Source organism: Microtus oregoni, unplaced genomic scaffold (assembly GCF_018167655.1).
Source record: "Microtus oregoni isolate MIOR12 unplaced genomic scaffold, Mior012 000026F_ref0000081, whole genome shotgun sequence".
NCBI lineage: Eukaryota > Metazoa > Chordata > Mammalia > Rodentia > Cricetidae > Microtus > Microtus oregoni.
The window spans coordinates 781,626-800,131 of NW_024543085.1; the positions used below are offsets into that span (position 1 = coordinate 781,626).

Sequence of the window (18,506 nt, forward strand, 5' to 3'; positions counted from 1 at the left end):
GTCGCATAGGGCAGCACTCACAGACCCCTGCTCTGGCCTGTTCGTTTTGCTGCTCTTGCTCATGGAGTCTAAGTCCTTAGATTTTGCTTCTCGACTAACTCCCTCAGTGCCTGGCATAAGCATCCGCTCACACTCATTGAGAAGATCCCAGTTTAGTTTCATGTCCTACGAGGCAAGTTGACTGACTACGTAAGTGTGAACATTAGAGAAATAATGCTAAGGCCAACACTGAATTAATGCTTATTTAATTTTTACATCATTTACTAAATGCTTTATGAGAATGTAAAATTAAAAGTGATGAAACTGGTTTTAGTGTGTTCCTGAATTCAGTTTGCAAGTATTCTATTGAAAATATTTAATATATGTTTACTGGAAATTTTGGCCTATGGATTCTTTTCTTGTTTTTGGTCTGGTTTGGGGTTAGGGTAAAAAAGAATTTGGAAAATTTTCTTCTTTTATATTCTGTGAAATAGTTTGAGGAAGAATCATGTTGGTTCTCTGAAGGTTTGCGAGAATTCTGTACTGAACCCATCTGGCTCTCTGGGCATTGTTTCCATTGGAAGAATTTTAATTATTGCTTCATCTCATTGAATGTAATCAGTCTAAATTATTATCTATTTTATCTTAATCTATTTCAGTACACCATATGCATCTAGAAATCAATCCATTTCTTTCAGGTTTTCAAGTTTGGTGGTGGGATATAGGTTTGTTTGTTTGGTTTTATTTTCTTTTCTCCATTGTTGGATACAAGATCTTTCTGTTTTGTTTTAGCCCAGTCCTGCTATGCTAGAACTCACTCTGTAGACCAGACTGCCTCCAGGGTGCTTGGATCGAAGGCATGCACCACCACTGCCTGGGTAAAATTGCTTGGCTAGGATGTAGGTTTTTAAAGTATTGTGTTCTCATGACTCTCTGAGCTTTAAAGTGTCCGCTGTTGTCCCAAATGTCAATATTAGGTATAAAGTTTCACTAATTTCAAGTGGAAAGTAAGGGTAGAGGGGCAGTTGAGGGTGGGGGAAGGGTGACTGGCGGCTGATGTCCTGGTTTGGTTCTTCCATACAGAATGTTTAGACCATGTCCCATTTAGACTTCATGAGTCTAAGGAGCCAGAGGGTTCCAGCTGCTGGAGTATTTGCGTGTTTCAGGAAGGAACAACAACTATAATCATAAACAGTCCTCTTCTCAAAGCTATGAGCTAGCTAGGGTATTTTTTAGACTGAATTCCCATAATAAACAAGGGAACAATATCAATTTTCACTGAAAGGGGAAGTGGATACAGGAAAGCTAAGTAGCTGGTCCATGCCTACAACGCTAGTAAAGGGGCTGAGATTTAAACCCTGGCAGTCTGGTATCACCATGTCAGCTTCTGTGTTTAGTTACCTTTGGAATTACAGTGTACATTAGCACGTTTATATGTGCTGAAATAATTCATACTGTATCTTCATGTTGGGATGAAGATTTGTGTAAGAAAGTAGTCTTTAGAGCTCAACAAACATGAAGCAACAGAGATAAAACACAAATGGAATAGCATCAACAAAACAATCTTCCTCTCACTGACTGGTTACTGTATACACTATATACAATACCAACTTTAAACAAACAAGTAGTACCAAACACTTACCCCCACTCTTAAGTAAGGCTCCATTGTCGATGTGGCCCATCTCTAAAGTATTCCCTACAAGATGACACACACACACACACACACACACACACACACACACACACACACACATTCCTACCTCTCCCAAATGCCCAGTTTCTTCATCTATGCTTTCAGCTGGGTGCAGAGCGCAGGCCCTTGGGAGTTTTCCTGGCCTCAGATCTGGAGTTCCTTACAATGCAAACAATTCTCAGCCAAACATCAAGTGACAAACCATTCTGTGTTGCATGGTCTCAAATGTTTACTGTTTATTCCTTTGTGTCCTGCTGGGATTTTTGTTGCTGCCATTATTTCCCACCTTTGTTTATTGTCTTCCTATTGTTGCTGTAATTAGCTTTGTGCCATCCCACAGTTCTGCGTGGGTGGAAGCCTGCGTCCCAGGCACTTGGCTCAGTTGGTTATTCATTTAGCTCTGACATCAAGTTAGCAGCAGAACTGGCTCATTCCACACATCGTAGGAATAAACGTACTTCCTATTTTGGTCCAGTTGTTGGCTAAAGTCAAATGAATGTGGTTACAAAACTGACTGATTTCTTGCTGGCTATAAGCCAGGGCTCGTTCTTCATGCCTAGCAGCCTCTCTCTAGTTCCTGATGTGTCCCCTACACATCTGGGCATCCAGCTCAATTTATCCTGTAACCACTCCAATGTTCTCCTCTGCCTCTGCTCTGAGAAAGTTCCTCCCTCCCTCCCTCCTTCTCTTCCTTCCTCCCTATCCCCCTCCCCTCTCTCTGTCTATTGTCTATCTATCTATTTCATGGTTAGACTGGGTCCATCTTCCTATTCTAAGGTTTATACTCTCACACCTTCACTTGGCTGGGACTCTTCAGCAATGAGCATGAAATTATGTCAATACCTTAACAATGGGTAAGGTCTGAGGGAAACTTCAATGTAACCTCTAAATAACTCTAATAAGATATTAAGAGCATTCTCATATTACGAGAACACAAATGCTTTTATGGTTCAATACTTCATAAACTGTATTGATATTATTAACAAATTTCGCTCATGTTGAATATTAATTAGATTTTTGTGCTAGCATAGATGATCTTTAAAGGGAGAAATTTATGAGAAAGATGCCAGAAATAATACCAGCACAAGGAAAATTTCTCCCAAAGGCCGAACTTCATGTGCTTGTATATTCTGAATTCCCGAACTGTAAGTTTCAGTGTTTACCCTTGGCTGCCAGCCTTCCGAACGCTGCGACCTGACGATCCATTCTGTCTTCATCTCACTCGTCTCCCTTTCTAGCTCATCTTTAGCTTTTGATTTGGACCTAGTCTTCTTCTCTGTGTTTTAAAAAGGTCTTCAGAGAGAACGTTGCTTTTTTAGTTACTGGCGGGCTAAAAATGACTTTAGTCATATTTAATTAGACCTTAAATCTGATGGTACACTTCTGCCTGAGGGTTTTTTTTGGGGGGGGGGGAATTTCTGACGTCCAATTACAGGGTTATTCTCATAATAAGGACTAATAAGTCATAATGAAATTATTTGCTTTTAAGCCTCATCCAGACGTTGTTTTGAAAAATACCCTCACCCAACCACATTCCGACAGTGTCATTACTATGACTAGTACAGGCAGGTGAGGTCTGCTCCAGTCCTGATTCTCCCCAGAGCTTGGGTGGAGAGGTGAGTGCCGGGTCCCAGGACAGGCTCACCTGACATCCATCACACCATGCCATTGTGTTTCCAAGTTCTAGTCTTGCCACTCCCCTCAGCTATCTCAAATACGTCCAACTAATACTTGAAAGTTTTACATCCATTTATTTACTCTGTGTGTGGGTTGGGAGGGCACAAACATGGAGGACAGAAGACCACTTTCCGCCTGCTGGCCCTCACCTTCCTAGGGTGTGTCGTGGGATTTGAACTCAGGTCAACAGGCTTGGCAACAAGTGCTTTTATTGGCCGAGTCATCTGACCAGCCCTCCAGTTGATATTTAATCCACAAACACACAGTCATGGAACCCTCAAGAATGTGAAACTTTCTGCTGCCTTCCTACACTTAAGACAACGCAGTTGCCTTCAGCTACAGATTTTCCTTTTGCCTCCACAAACACATGAAGATTTCTTTAGTCTCAACGGGCTGCTGGTTAAACAAAAGAGAACTACAGAGAAACGAAAGAGAGGCCAGCTTGGGCTTTTAAAATCTTTTCTTGTAAAACTTTGAAATGAATTTATTTGATCCTTGTGAGCATTTTTCTTCCCTGGACGTGCTGTGTTGGTCTCTGAAGTGAATTCCATCGGTTGTGTCCCTTGTAATCATTTCCTTCTTTATCTTATACAAGGAACTGTGTAGTCCTTAAACTCTGTCTTGGTCAGCAGGTTAAGCATAGATAGACGTCACAAGCAGTCCTGAGGAAGAATCTCGAGACTGATGTTTAGACAGAAGATTGAGTCCACTATCCAGGCACTCTGGTGGGCAATGGGAGTCTTGTACGACTGCATCAACTCAGCTCTGAGTGCAGATAGAATCTGAAGATGCCAAGACAGGCACGAGTGGCAGCTTCCGCAGTAATCCAGCCCTGAAGCCCACCCAGAACTGAAATGATAACTTCTGAAAGCCGATTTTCTAGTTGATTTGAACTGTGTTTTCCACACTCATGGTTAGAGTTGGTGATCGTCCACGCACAGCGTGGAATTCTCTGCATGGCCAAGCCTTTTTTCAGGTTGGGAACTGTTTCTTTGTTAATAGTCTTGATTGCTACTTCATGGTCATCAGCTCGTCCAGGTTCCTACTTCATATCTGGCATTATTTCACCGTTTGAAACCCTTGGTTGTTAGTGCTGTGACCCTATTTCCCGTTACACTGATTTTACTCCTCACCCCACCACACTTGGTCCCAGCAGTTGGCTCCCTTACAATTCGTATCTTCTTCACCTCTTTTCAGCTCTGCACAAACAGAGGATGTGCGATCCATGTGGCTTTAGCTTCTGTTTTACAGGAAGTTGTCTGGCTGTTTTTGTGCTACTTTAATGATTTTTAGCAATTTTCTTTTGATTATTTTTCTGAATAATTACACTTTTCTGAATTTTCTTTCCTTTGAATCTCTGGAAAGTTTGCTTTGTCTTTCTTAGTAGTCTTCCCAAAGTTGCACTTTTTTTCTTTTACTTTTCTCTTCCCCTTTTCTAAGATGCCGGGGCTCTACATCAATGAGAAGAATGTAGCTTTGGTCAACCAGACCCTGGAGAGCTTGACTGAGTACTGCCAGGGCCAGTGCCCTAAAAACCAGGCAACCATGAAAGCAGAGCTTCATGTGACGGGAGCCACAACTCAGGAGTGGTGGGCATGCTAGGCTAGGTGCAGAGCCAGTCTCGTGTCCCTGTGATGTCTTTCCATTGCTCTGTCAGGCTGTTCCTCTTTTCTTGCAAAAACATTCAGAAGTGGAATTGCAGACTAGCAAATGACACTCTACATTTTACTTTTCTCTTTCCCCATTCTAAGAGAAGCAATTTATCCATCCAAGCTCTTTGTAGTCAGTGCAGATATAAATTTTTGGAACTCACATTTCCTGCTTTCTGAGGTGTTATTATATTTTAGTAATCCTCCATGTTTGGAATACTATTGCTCTTACATCTGCTTTCACCTGCAGATAACCCTCTCTTCCTCTGGAAGCCCGACCTCTTTATTTCAGGTGGTAGAGGTAAGTTCACAGTACCATGGACCTCTCAGCAGAGACAGGACCACACACATAACAAATTCAGGCTGCCATTTGTTGTATGTGTGTGTTGCATGAATGCACACTTAAATAGGCAACAGCTCTTAATGTTTTTTTTTAGTTTTTTTATATTTATTTATTTATTTATTATGTATACAATATTCTGTCTGTGTGTATGCCTGAAGGCCAGAAGAGGGCACCAGACCTCATTACAGATGGTTGTGAGCCACCATGTGGTTGCTGGGAATTGAACTCAGGACCTTTGGAAGAGCAGGTAATGCTCTTGACCACTGAGCCATCTCTCCAGCCCAACAGCTCTTAATCTTATTAGATCTGTATGCTTAAATTTCCAAAGGAAACTGGTGCAAGACACACAGACACACACCCTGAAACGATCATGCGCTATCAGAGAAGGCAGGGGTATGCGATCATGCTGGATATGCTATATTTTGAATGGTCAAAATAAGAAGATGAGAGAGGAGAGAGCAACTGAAGGAGCTGATGAAAAAGGAAGAGGGAAAAGGCGAGGGATGAGGAAGAGGAGAAAAGGTGAAGGGAGGGAGGAAAGGAAGCGCTAGTATTTATAAGAAAATGCCCAATGATTCTCAGCCGACTGGAGTTGTTAAATGCCACCTCTGCCGTTTGAGGGGAAGACCAGACTGGAGGCAGAAGGGATCTGGTACCCAGAGGACTTTGAGTGCCAGACAAAGAACACAGCAGCAGCCCGATGCAGCGCCCGATTGTTAGCACTACCTATCTTTTGCCACACTTCAACATCTGCTGTAACGTTAGCACCACGTAAAGGAAACTCTGTGGGCATATCTTAATGACCTTAACATTCATCTAAGATTAGATGATTTACTCCCCTTTATTATCCTGTCTAGGAAATTTGCGTGAATGTTATAAAACAACCAATACATCTTGCTTTCAAGGAGCTGCCAAGGCCAGATTCAACATGGATTAGAGGTTCATTGGTGCAGCGAACAACTCTTGGCACAGGTCGGAAAATTTTTGGTTTCTATCATTATGAAGCATCCTATGTTCATCTATTAGAGAAGGTGAGGAGATTTTTGCCACCCACTAAAGGTAAAACTGGTAAGACTGACTTCCATGCACCCAATGTTCCCTTTCTCTGCAAGTATTTTATAATTAAGAGTGGGTGCCTCCTTGCTTCAAATGAATTATTTTTATCCAACCTCAGTCTTGAGGTTTGAGACTGAGTTTGAGCCTTTTCCTATCTAGGAGTGGCTGATGGAGGCTAGAGTCACTGTACAGTACAGATCCACAAATCAAAACTGGCGGGCTAAAAAGTAAGGGCATCACCTGGGACTACCAACGAAGGGAGGGTGATCGGAGTCCATCACACTGTCCTCCAAGCAGACACTGTAACGTTCTGGGATTGTCTCAGGGCTGCCCTGGGCCGCGAAAAACCCTCTGAGAATCTGTTGGGATTCACCTACATTTTTCCTTTTAATTGGCAGAAAGGAAGATTCCTTCCCTTCCATTGCCCAACTGATTAAAAAGGAAACCCACAGTGAATGTCACAGCTCTCTCATGCATCACCAGACTTTATAACGGCTTCGTAAGAAATTACCAAATTTACGTGTTTTCAGTTGGAGTTGTTTTGGGTAGATGAGGTAACCAAAGATTCCACAGCATTCCCATTTTGTTTGATTCTTCACAATCTATATCCTTCTGGGGAACTTGAGGATTGAACCAAGTGCCTCACAGACATCACATGTGCTGGGCCAGGTCATCTACTGTTGAGCTACACCCCAGCTCTAAGATAATCTTTGCTAATTTTCAGAAATCTCAATCAAAACAGACTTTAAGCCTTTCGAGGGTAATTTTGTTTATTTAGCAGACGTTTTAAATGTTTGTTATCTGACTCTGTAATTTTGCTTCTGCAATTCATCATACAGAAATACTTGGATCAGTGTTCTATAAAAATAAGCCCCCCATTTTTTTACAGCTACATTGTTTATAATAGTGCTCCAAACAACTGAACAAACAAACTTTTCTTGTTTATCAAAGGGACATTATTGTTAACTTCTTTTTAAAATTATAGCCAAGTCGTGAACTAAATGGACAGCAAGCTTTTGATTGGCTTAGTGTGCAACTATTTCTTTCTTTACAGAAAGGTATGTCTACAGTTTTAATAGCCATATGTCCACATATTTCTAAATTTATAATAAAGATAGGAAAGTATGCTCAGGGGGTTACCCCGGGGTTGATATGAGTATGAGAAAGAAAACTCCTACTTTATACTTCAGAGTCACTTGGCATTTTACAACCAAGCTGTTCTTTAAGAAACACAGCAAACTGCTATCTAGATCCACTAACTCAACCCTTCCCTTGACAGTTCTTGTTTCTGAAAGTGGTGTATGGAGCAAGATCGCAGACAATGAGGCTTCCAAGGTGCAAGCACTGTTTAAAGAGACCACACTGGGGGACGATCTGCTGGTGTTGATAAACATCAGCTTATAAACGTGAATTGATACCCAAGATGTGTTTCCACAGGGGCAAAGTATGATGGTGTTAACTGTGAACATTACATACACTAAGATTTCAGAAGCCCGCTACAGTCAGAACGAGGAAAGCGAGGGACTGTACGCAGGAAGTATCTGAGGACTCTGAGCCACAGCAAACTCTAGAAGACATTAGGGTCTCGAGGTCGATGGCTTACCCTCAGTCACAAAGCTGGAAGGGCTGGAGCACACACTGGGAATTTTGGGCCCATGAAAGAATTCTATGACCCCGATTTCCTATTGCACCTACGGTGGAAGACCAGTGTATTCAGGAAGAACATGGCAGAGAAAGGTTCAGTAAGACAGCGGCAGACAGGACTGTGGGGTAAGAGGCAAACTACAGTGGATTCCTCCTGAAGGAGGCAGCTCTTGGTACTTCTGCAGAAGATGGAGGAAGGCAGGTGGGTGCTAGGAACAGAAGGGCCAGGGTTTATAATATTTAAAAAAAAAAACTTTAATATTATGTATATATCATGTGTATGCCTAGTGCCAGAAGAGGACATGGGATATCCTAGGCAGGATTATGAACAGTTGGGAGTCACTATGTGGGTGTTGGGAACTGAACCTGAGTCCACAGCAAGAGCAGCAGGAGTTTTTAACCACCAAACCATCTCTCCAACTCCAAAGACAGAGGTCTCTAGGGAGGAAAATCTTGAGACACACTGTAGGGCCGAATAATGAAATCTTGACAAGGCCCACATAAAGTAGGGGATTTTTAAAAAACATCTTGAAGCCCAATAATCCTACATTACTTGGGCTAAGTTTTGTGAATATGTGATTTATAGGAGTATGGATTCATCACAGACACAAGTTGGTGAGAAGCAGGTTTGGCCAAGTGACTGTCCCAGACAGTGAGTGTTAAAAAAAGACCTATGTCAGGGGGACAGAGTTGGTGTTGGAAAGGGTGAGGCCTGAGACCCAGCGTAGGCAACCCACAGAACACGGACGAAGAAAGATGAAGATGGGTCGCAGGTGACTCTGCGGACCCCCGTGGCAGATGTGCACTCCACCAGAACAAAGGGAGAAGAGGCAGGTCTGAGAGGCCCCTAAGGAAGAGGTACCTTCGGGAGGGTGGCAGAGAAAACTGTCAGGGTTTTCATGGTGCTGGAGTCCACCTGAGGGTCATCTTCATCTACATTTGAAAATGTAGCTTTATGACATGGCAGATGAAAAGAGGCTGATGAAGGGACAGAGGCAGGGTAGGCAGGAATGTGCTCGTCACCATCAGGCAGCCAGGCAGGTTGCACAGAACGAGAGGGGAGACATCCAGAGGCTCAGGTGTCAAGCTGTACACCAAGCAAGTCCCTGGGTGCAGGGAGGTGTCAGAGGGACTTGGCGGCAGATACAACTAGGTTCAGAACCTCTTCTCATCACTGAGGAGACTCGCTGTGGTGCTCTGCACGACTCAACCTTGCTGGCCTCGAAGCTGCACCTTTAAAGTGAGGTGGCAGCGGAAGACCATGAAGCTACTCTGAGATTGGCACGGAACTGCAGTTGGAACCATTGGGTGCAGCAGGTGACTCACGGTAAGTAACCTAACCATTACCCATCACTTCACAAACCATCAGTTTATTCGTTGTTATTGTACATAGGGATGTGTGTAGGGAGACTTACACGCGTAGGTCAGGGGACAACTTTGCGGATTTGGTTTTTCTGAGGATCAAAGTCGGGTTTGCAAGCCAAATGCCTTTATTGACCGAGCCATCCTGCTGGTTCCGACCTACCATTATTGTTACTGGAAAGGACTAAAGGGTGAGCCAGTGGCGAAGGGGCCGCTTTATGTATGTGTATTCTTGAGAGACGTGTGTCCGCGAAGGGGAGGACAAAGCAGAAGCCAGATCGTTTACAGGGTGGGGAGTTGAGAACTGGTAAATGGAGCCTCTACTAAACCAGAAGAAGGTCACAAATGAAACGCCAAGAGCACGGGTCTAGGGATTTGCCTTGACAGAAGCAAGAGAAGCAGAAAGCAGATTACTCTGCTGAGAGGAAGGGAGAGAAGGCACGTCCTTGGATAGCTGCAATCATCTCAACCAACGGAGGTGAGACAGAATGCACAGCCACGAGTGTGGGGTCAGCAGGGTCATGAGTAGCAACAGACGGTCTGCCAAGGGAAGGGGACTAGAGGAGACCGGACATGCCTATCATGAGTACCAACAGACGGTCTGCCAAGGGAAGGGGACTAGAGGAGACCGGACATGCCTATCAGGAGCCTGCTAGGAGGCACTGAGCAAGCGTATGGGCTCGAGGTGCCCTTCTTGATGTCTGGAGGCAGAAATTTCTTTCTAATCATGGACAGTTTAGACCAGTAGGTCTCAAGCTATGGGTTGTGAACCCCTGGGAAAGCTCTATCTCCAAAAACATTTATACTACTATTCATAACAGTACCAAGATCGCAGTCATGAAGTGGCAACGAAAAATCACCCCAGCATGAGGAACTGTGTTAAAGGTGAGTGTTAGGGAGGTGGAGAAGCACTACTCTAGAGGATGCTCCTTCAGAGACATCCCTGAGAAAGGATGAAAATCCAAAATTCATCTCAAGAGTCTCTGAATGCTTACTGCTGGTTGGTGGAAACAGAAAATAAAAGCTGAGCTACTGGCTTGAGCCAACTGGACTTTTACATTGTTCTGTCTGCCAGCATGTGAAGTCACAGCCGTAAGTGGCATTCTTTCTCGCTCTGTAGTGTGGCTCCATGCTAAAATTTTCTGGTTGGTTGATACAATTAAGACTTGGAGTTGGGAGTATGGAAGCAAAAGCACAAACATGTTGAGACTGGCACAATCACTACCAGAGCAGTGGATCTCGGAGGGGACAGGAAACACACACACACACACACACACACACACACACACACACAAAGCTGTTCTCACGATGGCACCATGAGGCAAAGTCTCGGGTAACGGATTTGTTGCAGAAAAAGGATTCTGAGATTCAGGGTGGAAAGAGCCAGAATGGAGGTGCTGGCTGCTGAGAACAGAGACGGGAATATGAGAAGGAAGAGAGGATGGCGTGGCAACAGGACAGCTGAAGACAGGAGAAGATAAAGTCCCAGCTGTGGACAAGCCCATAGACAGAGCCAGGAGATGTTTAGGAGGCTGGAGAGCCGTGAAACAGGCTGCAGAACCAGATCCAGTAGCGTCTCAGGATAAGCATATGTGAGAGTGTCTTCTTGCCCCAGGAAGAACTCTCCTGGATATATCCATCACTCTGCCAAGACTGGGCCCCTTCATCTGGGTACCATCTTGGGTATTTCCTTACCCAAGAGAATGCATTCAGGTGATTCTTTAAAAGAAGACCAAGGAGAGGGGTGTCAGAAAGTCCAGCCCTGCACACTTGTTTACAGATGTCGCCTCAGCCTGAGGTGACAGGTTTTCTCACCTCCTGAGGCTTGGGCATTTAGGGCAGTGAGTTAAGTACTTCATTTCCTTGATGTTGCTAGGAGTGTAGTCAGAGATGGGGACCCACCAACAAAGCAAGCAATGGAAGAACTGGCAAGGCACTCAGTAATGTTTTTGACATTTTTCTCACTGGTCATCGAGTCACAGAAGACTCCCGGGCAATTACTTCACAGAAATCAGTGACAAGTCCAGAGAGGCCACCAGACGAGGGGCCATGAAACCATGAAGTCTTGTTTGTTTCCTGCTAACAGTGACTGTATTTGTTATATTCTTCTAGATGGAATTTGGCATTTTGTAGCTAAGGATCAGCTGACAACCGAGTATTTCTAAGAATCATTATCTGTTCACCACAATCTCCATATTCAGAGAATCAGTAGCAAATTTTACTCTTTTGTAATGTGCACTCTCTTTTTATGACTTTGCTTTAACCTGGAAAACCCTGTGACTTTCAAACCATAAACTAACAGTTCTAGTCAAGACCACAAGGCAACCAACAGATAGTGGAGAGCTGAAATAATTAACTTATTTCACCACAGAGTTAAATGGCACCCCATCTCCCCTTGTCTCCCACTAACCCTCCCATCATTTCCACTGCTGATCACATTCCCAACGGTTTCAGTGTAAAAAACAACTCAATGTGACATTAAGATGGGTCACTTACAAAGAACCAGGGAAGGAGGATTAAGAAAAATCCAGCTCTAATCCATCTTGTAGAATGCTTCTGTGGACCAGTGCAGGCAGTTATTAAACTACTCAGATAGTGACAAATGGCATTTAACTTGCTGCTCTAAGACTTCTTTATCGAGCTTGTATTTTCTAGGTATCAATTTTAGAATAGAAAGCATGCATCTCTTGATAATGTTAATCAATCAATCTTTCCAGCGTTAAGGAGACCAGAAATCGAGGTCATTGACTGTGTGATCTGATTTTTCACCTCAAAAATATCATTGCTGTTCTCTTTTAGTAATAGATAAAATACTCTAGAAAAAAAAATACAGGCTTTATATGTTTAGTAATGTCAGGAGCAAAAACATGACAGAGCAGAAAAATCAATGCTACAGTGTCAGGCAGGCTTTGATTCTGACCTGGCTCTGCCATGTAATAGCTGGTGTTCCTGAGTAAGGTATTCACTCTACTTGGAAAGAGTCCACATCTCTACCCTCTGGGTACTGAGCCTCGGAACGGGGCCTGGTGAGATAATGTATGTGAAGGTCCTGAGCATGGGCCTGTCAGAACATGGGTGTTTAACTAATTCCCTTGGTTTATTTTCTTCTCCCCAGGTTATAAAGGATGGCAAGTTTTGCTATGCAAGAACGATTATTCCTCAAAGATATATATAAATAAATAGGATGTGACTTTCAAACTTTCACTGAGAATTCTTCCCACAACACCCCATCCTTCCTAAGCCAGCTCTGCTTATCGATGCGCCACCATCACACACCCTTCACTAGGACTTATGACGGTCATCTCTTCATCGTGGAGGAGTTGTATTACAGGGTTCTGAAACTGAGCACTCTCAGCTGGTGACATGTGAGGTCATTTTAGAGAGGGTAGACGTGGACTGCTTTCTAATGATCTTGGTATTTATATAAATTCTAATGTCTATCAGACAAATGACCAATTTACCAAAGCTATAGCTTTATATATTTTTGTTTATGGTGAGGCTAAATAAAAAAGTAAGCTGGTTTAGGGTAGTAAAAAAGCTAAGTAAATGGGAGTAAAACGTCCATAAGGATATAGCAAAAAACAATGGAGGTAATAAAGATAATATGATGTAGAAATTACTGCCTCTGCAACAAGTAGGAACACAAAATGGACAGGTATCAATATTCCCTAACTTAAATGACCCTACAGTAATCAATGAGTATGCTTTCGGGATCCTGGGCTTGAGTTCTCAACAGGATGTACAACAGCATCAGGAGTCCAGCAGGATCCTGCTGATGCTAGAGTACTGGGCCATGCCCAGACATCTGGGTAAAATTACACGGATAGCAATGTGAACTGAGCAGAAACAAAGATCAAAGCCTACATCCATGTGCAAGGCCAACCAAGCAAGGGATCCTAGGAAGGTTAGCTGTTTGGTCTAGATCTGCTCTGCTTATCTTTAGGACCCGACCCAGTTTCTGCTACTGTTTCCTCCTTCAATCCCTTATTTCTCCCTCAACCTTTATGTGTGCCGTTAGGAGAAAGGGAACTTCCCATGCCCATACTCGGAGGAGCCAATGGGTCTCTACCCAGTCTCTTACTCTCCCAGTAAAGTGTAGAAGATTGGCACTAGCACCAGTAAGCTTTTTCTTGAGCCTCCTTTCTCAGTCCTAATTCTGAGGTGGGAAGACTGCTGTTCTTGTCATGCTGGATTGGAATACAGAAGGAAAATTTCCCCTAGGAAAAAGGTATTTGATGAATTAGCAATATACTGTTTCATGTATGTTCCGAATTATTCAAGAGCCCTCAAGCTAGGCTGAGAACCTAATTATCAATTCACACTAATGACTTAGGTGGAAATATGTTCAACTTGGGGCTGAACTGTTCCTAAGGTGGGTAACACTCAAGACTTAAAAATGTAGCCAATATCTTACTAGTAAATGCTCAATTCTATTATCTTAAGCTTTATCTTTTTTTTTTTAGCATCTTCATAAACAGATTTTTAAAATAATCAGTCATGGCTAATTGTGGAAAAACAACTGACCTCTCCACCCCCAAAACAGGAACCCCGCTTTTACGTTTGAGGAAAATTCTAGACTCATAAATACAATTCCAATCGGCATTTTTTAAAATAGACTCTTTAGTATTAAGTTATCCCCCAGATAGCCTGGGGCACCTGTCCTAACTCTCACCATCCTCTACTTCTGGGTCTTAATCCCATCTCTGGCTTTTAACCTAAAATGCTCCACTCTCGTGGGTTTAAAGAATCATCTGGGCACATTTCAAAAACAGGATTCCTGGCCCAACTCAGTAATGAATCAGAGCCTCAAGGGAGTGCTGGAGACACACATTTTCAAGTACTGCCTATTTCTGGCAACACCATCATCTGATCTCGTGGTTCTTAGCCTGGTTCTTATTAGGATCAAGTGCAGGGCTTGCCAAAACACAGAGAGGTAGAACCTAGCCCCAGAATCCCAACTCCGTAGATGTAGGATGGATCCTAAGAATCCCCATTTCTAAGAAAAGCCCAAGTAATGATGAAGTGCGGCAGGGACCACCCTTCCCAAAACAATATACTGAAGGGTGAAGACAGCCTAGCTGGTAAAGTGCCTGCCTAGCAGCACGGGCACCTCCAGTGCCAATATAAAAAGCCAGGCACGATAGATGAACATGCAATCCCAGCGCTGGTGAGGGTTGTCACAGCAGTTTCGTTGATGGCTAATTTTTATTTTTCCTGCCCCTCTGTTTTAAACATTACTAGATTAGAATTTACTAGGCTTCCTTTCAATCCACATCTTTGCTACTTCTTAGCTGTCATACATTCATAGTTTCTTCTTACATAAAGGATTAGTAAAAGGAAACACTATGGAGAAACTCTGGCTATGTCCTCAGCACGCAGCAGGCCAGCATGAGTGTGTCTTTGCCACAATCCGCTCGTCCCGTGAATGACAGTGAACTCTGCTGGGGTCTAGAAGCTTCGCAAAGCTCACCGCACACACTTCCCCTGGCTATCAGAAAGAGCAAGCCACAATGGCTGACCACGTCTTTCCTCAGAAAAGAAGCTACGCAGAGCTACATTCTGAACATGCTCAGTGGGAATACACTTCAACTTCCTCACTCACCTCCTGGTAGGAAAACAAAAATAGAAAGGGACAGATCAGGGTTAGCTCTCTGAGAGAACTTTACTGTACTGTTTGCCTATTTTCTGTGACCTAAAAATCAGGTGAACTACTACTTTCACATGCGGGGTGGCCCCGGGCATCACATAGCTCTCTCACCAGGGCTGAAAACATCTCCAACGTGTGGTGAACACTTAGGACACAGAACACACAAAAATCCTGTCTGAGCATTAGATCCCCATTGGTGGGAATAATCGTGATCTCGCTGAGACAGAAACGCCATGCTGCCACTGTAAAGACTGACAGTTCAAAGAAGAAATGGAGTTCTTACTTTCTGCGAAACATCTCTGCAAATATGCAGCCGACACTCCAGAGATCCACGGGCGTAGCGTAGCTGGCCTGGAGCAAGACTTCTGGGGCGCGGTACCACAGCGTAACAACCTGTAAGAGCGAAGGGGTCTGAGCATGAGTGAGGGAGCCAGCTGTCAAACTCCATGCCAATCTTGCGAGGCTCACGGACAAGATTCAAGTCACTATACATCATGGTAACAGCATGACAAAGACACAAAGTGCATAGGACGTGCTCACAGGCCAGGAAATTGCATCACCCCGCACACCCTGGGCTCCCATTTCAGGCTGTCTTCAATGGGACGAGGAATGGCAAATAACACAAGTTTCAGAAAGTAAGTAAAAAATAAAACAAAGCCAAAACTCTTATCACAAAACTCCCCCACTTGAGACTTCAAAACAACACACGAAAAACAACAACGGCTCAATTCCCAAGTCACTGTTGTTAGAAAACGAAGAGACTCCAGTGGTTGCTGGAGGATGACCCTGAAGTGCACAGAGCATCCCAGGCCAAGTCAAAACCGGTCTTATTACAACACTGTGGGGAATCCAAACAAGCTTCCCTACTGCCCTTTCAGCAAGCGACAGATATCTAAGATGAGGGTGTCCTCTTTATTGTTAGATACTCCATCAATATCTTTCACATACTTTAATACACATTTTACCTAATTCAGATCCCCTTATCCTCATTGTTTTGTCTGTGTTACTATATAGATTGCCTGATATACTGGCTTCATGGGCTTTGATCTTGGTGTTTGCAAGTCGCTAAAAATGTCTCCCATCGATTTCCTTCTCTCCTTGTATGTATACATTGTTCTCCGCACGGGATAGAGCTTACTCAGCTTTCAATGAATGTGAGTTGCTTGACCCACAGAACATGGCAGTGCTGTCTGAAGCTATCAAGTCTAGTTCATAACGTAGTTTGCAGCCTGGGCTCTTTCGAGGGTTTGCTCTTGAGACGCTTCCTCTCAGGACCCAGCAGTGATTCTGTGAGAAGTTCACAGAGATGCTTTGACAATCAGTGCCTGCTAGGCTCTCAGCTGAGAACTATGTGAGCCATCCATATTGGACAACTGAGACCAGTTTGTCCCCCAGATGACTAAAGACTACTGAGGTGAGTCCAGTCAGCTTACAAGACTATGAGCAATAACAAAACGGTGCTGCTTTAACTCTTGGGGTGAGTATTCAGCAACACTTACAGTTCTCTCACCTCTTCATCCCATAAGCTTTGCCTCAAATTCACCCACTTGGCTGATAGCTAATGGAGAAGACTGTATGACAGACAGGGCGGCGCACCTGGGAGGCTGAAGCAGGGGGAATCATGATGAGTTTTAAAACCAGCCTAGGCTACACAGTTGAGACCCTATCTTAAAATAATAACAAAAACTTGGAAGAATTATGGTAATATAATAGCAATAAAAACAAAATACAAACTGAAGGAAGACCAACTGTCTTGGTTGTCACCTGGCTTTAATATGTTTCTTTCTGGCATCTTCATGGTGCCTTGACATCCTTGATACTCTAGTCAAATGCTAGACTGCTTCATTGTTTTCAACCCCGACAGTAAATGGGGCCATCTGTAGAACTTTGAGAGAAACGAAGGTGTCCAGACATTCTGCTACCTCACCGATGGAGGGCTCTTATTTTAACATCAAGGAAATGCTGAGTGGGGTTTGAACACCAAAGTCTATCTAACAGCCTATAACTCTTGCTGTCACACACTTGTTCTTGCTGCTTTCTCATCTCCGAAGCTTTTCCTCTCCCCCTCTCCATGTGTGAGAGTTCTGTTTGTCCCACAGGGCCCAGTCTCATGCCAGCAGCACCCTACATTCACTGCTGCTTCCAACAGAGCTCTGTGTCTTTGCAATTGTGTAAATTTCCTCTTGGTGAATGGGTCTTCATGAGTTGGTTTGATTAGGATCAAAGATTTCTCTATAAACTCTCCCTTCTAATTTTAAGCTGTATTGTCTTAAATCTGCACACAGTATTTCTCACTTTCCTTACCTTCATTGCTTGTTAGTTGAACTATTTTGTGTGTGTGCCTTGTATTTTCTGTCTTGATATCTGTCAGGTCTGCCAAGAGTCTAGTCATATTATTTTAATGGCTGAGTTACTTTATTTATTACCAGAAACTGTAACTTGTCCAATTCCTATTTCGTTGGCTTTAATTTTGTTTTCTTTATGACCACACCTGCTCGCTGCTGTTGTTCTGTGGGCCATGAAGAGCATTCTGCATTAAGTACAACCTTTACCAATAAGATTGTACGTCTGTAAGTGCTTGCACTTTTTCATAATTGTCCAATTCTAAAGGAGGTCTGAGCTTTGTCACTGCCTCCTCTAGTCTCTCCCCCTAAACTTTTTAAACCTTTATATTTTATACACATTTGGCCTTACAGTTTAGGCAAATTTTATCTACAGTGATACAATATTAGTAAAGAAATGAGAATTCAGATGATACACATAGACTAATATACAAGTCCTACTTAATTCAGTTGTAAAATGTAAAGAAAACAACACATTTGTTCAGCAATAAAATAAGGTAAAACAGAAATTAAAAATATAAAGGCTGTGCAATGAAAAATAATACATATTGCTGTTGAAGAACATAAAACCTAAACAAGTGCATGACAAATCACAACAATGTGGAAACGCCGCATGATAAAGGTAATATTAATATGACAAATAAAAAAACACAATGATGTTGGGGAGAAAACCAACTCTTGGCCCAAAGAAATAAACCAGAAGGTGACAAAGACAAAAACACCAAATTAAGTCCAGAAAGAGACGGATTTATAGGGTTTGACATACCCACAAGGGAGCTGGTTAGGATTTAGCATCATACTGCTTAAGGGGCTTTTATTAATCAAAAAGAAAATAATACAGCTGAAAAGCAGCAAGCAAAGTCAATTTATAAGATATACAAACCGCCAAAGATGGGGGGGAGTGTGTGTGTGTGGTGTGTGTGTGTGTGTGTGGTGTGTGTGTGGTGTGTGTGTGTGGTGTGTGTGTGGTGTGTGTGTGGTGTGTGTGTGTGTGTTGTGTGTGTGTGTGGTGTGTGTGTGTGAGAGAGAGAGAAAAGGAGGGGAGGGGAGGGGAGGGGAGGGGAAGGGAGGAGAGTGGAGGGCAGGGGAGAGAAATGAGATAGCTCAAGAAAAT

General features: G+C 43.2%; 1 protein-coding gene across 1 annotated transcript in view; it reads right to left on the reverse strand.

The window, feature by feature from the left end:
* Cdk6 (cyclin dependent kinase 6) overlaps positions 1 to 18,506 on the reverse strand; it is a 191,356-nt gene that overhangs the window by 32,293 nt on the left and 140,557 nt on the right. Inside the window, exon 5 of the mRNA XM_041675797.1 lies at positions 15,334 to 15,443. Within this exon, the coding sequence (XP_041531731.1) occupies positions 15,334 to 15,443 (110 nt within the window). The remainder of the gene's footprint in view (positions 1 to 15,333; positions 15,444 to 18,506) is intronic.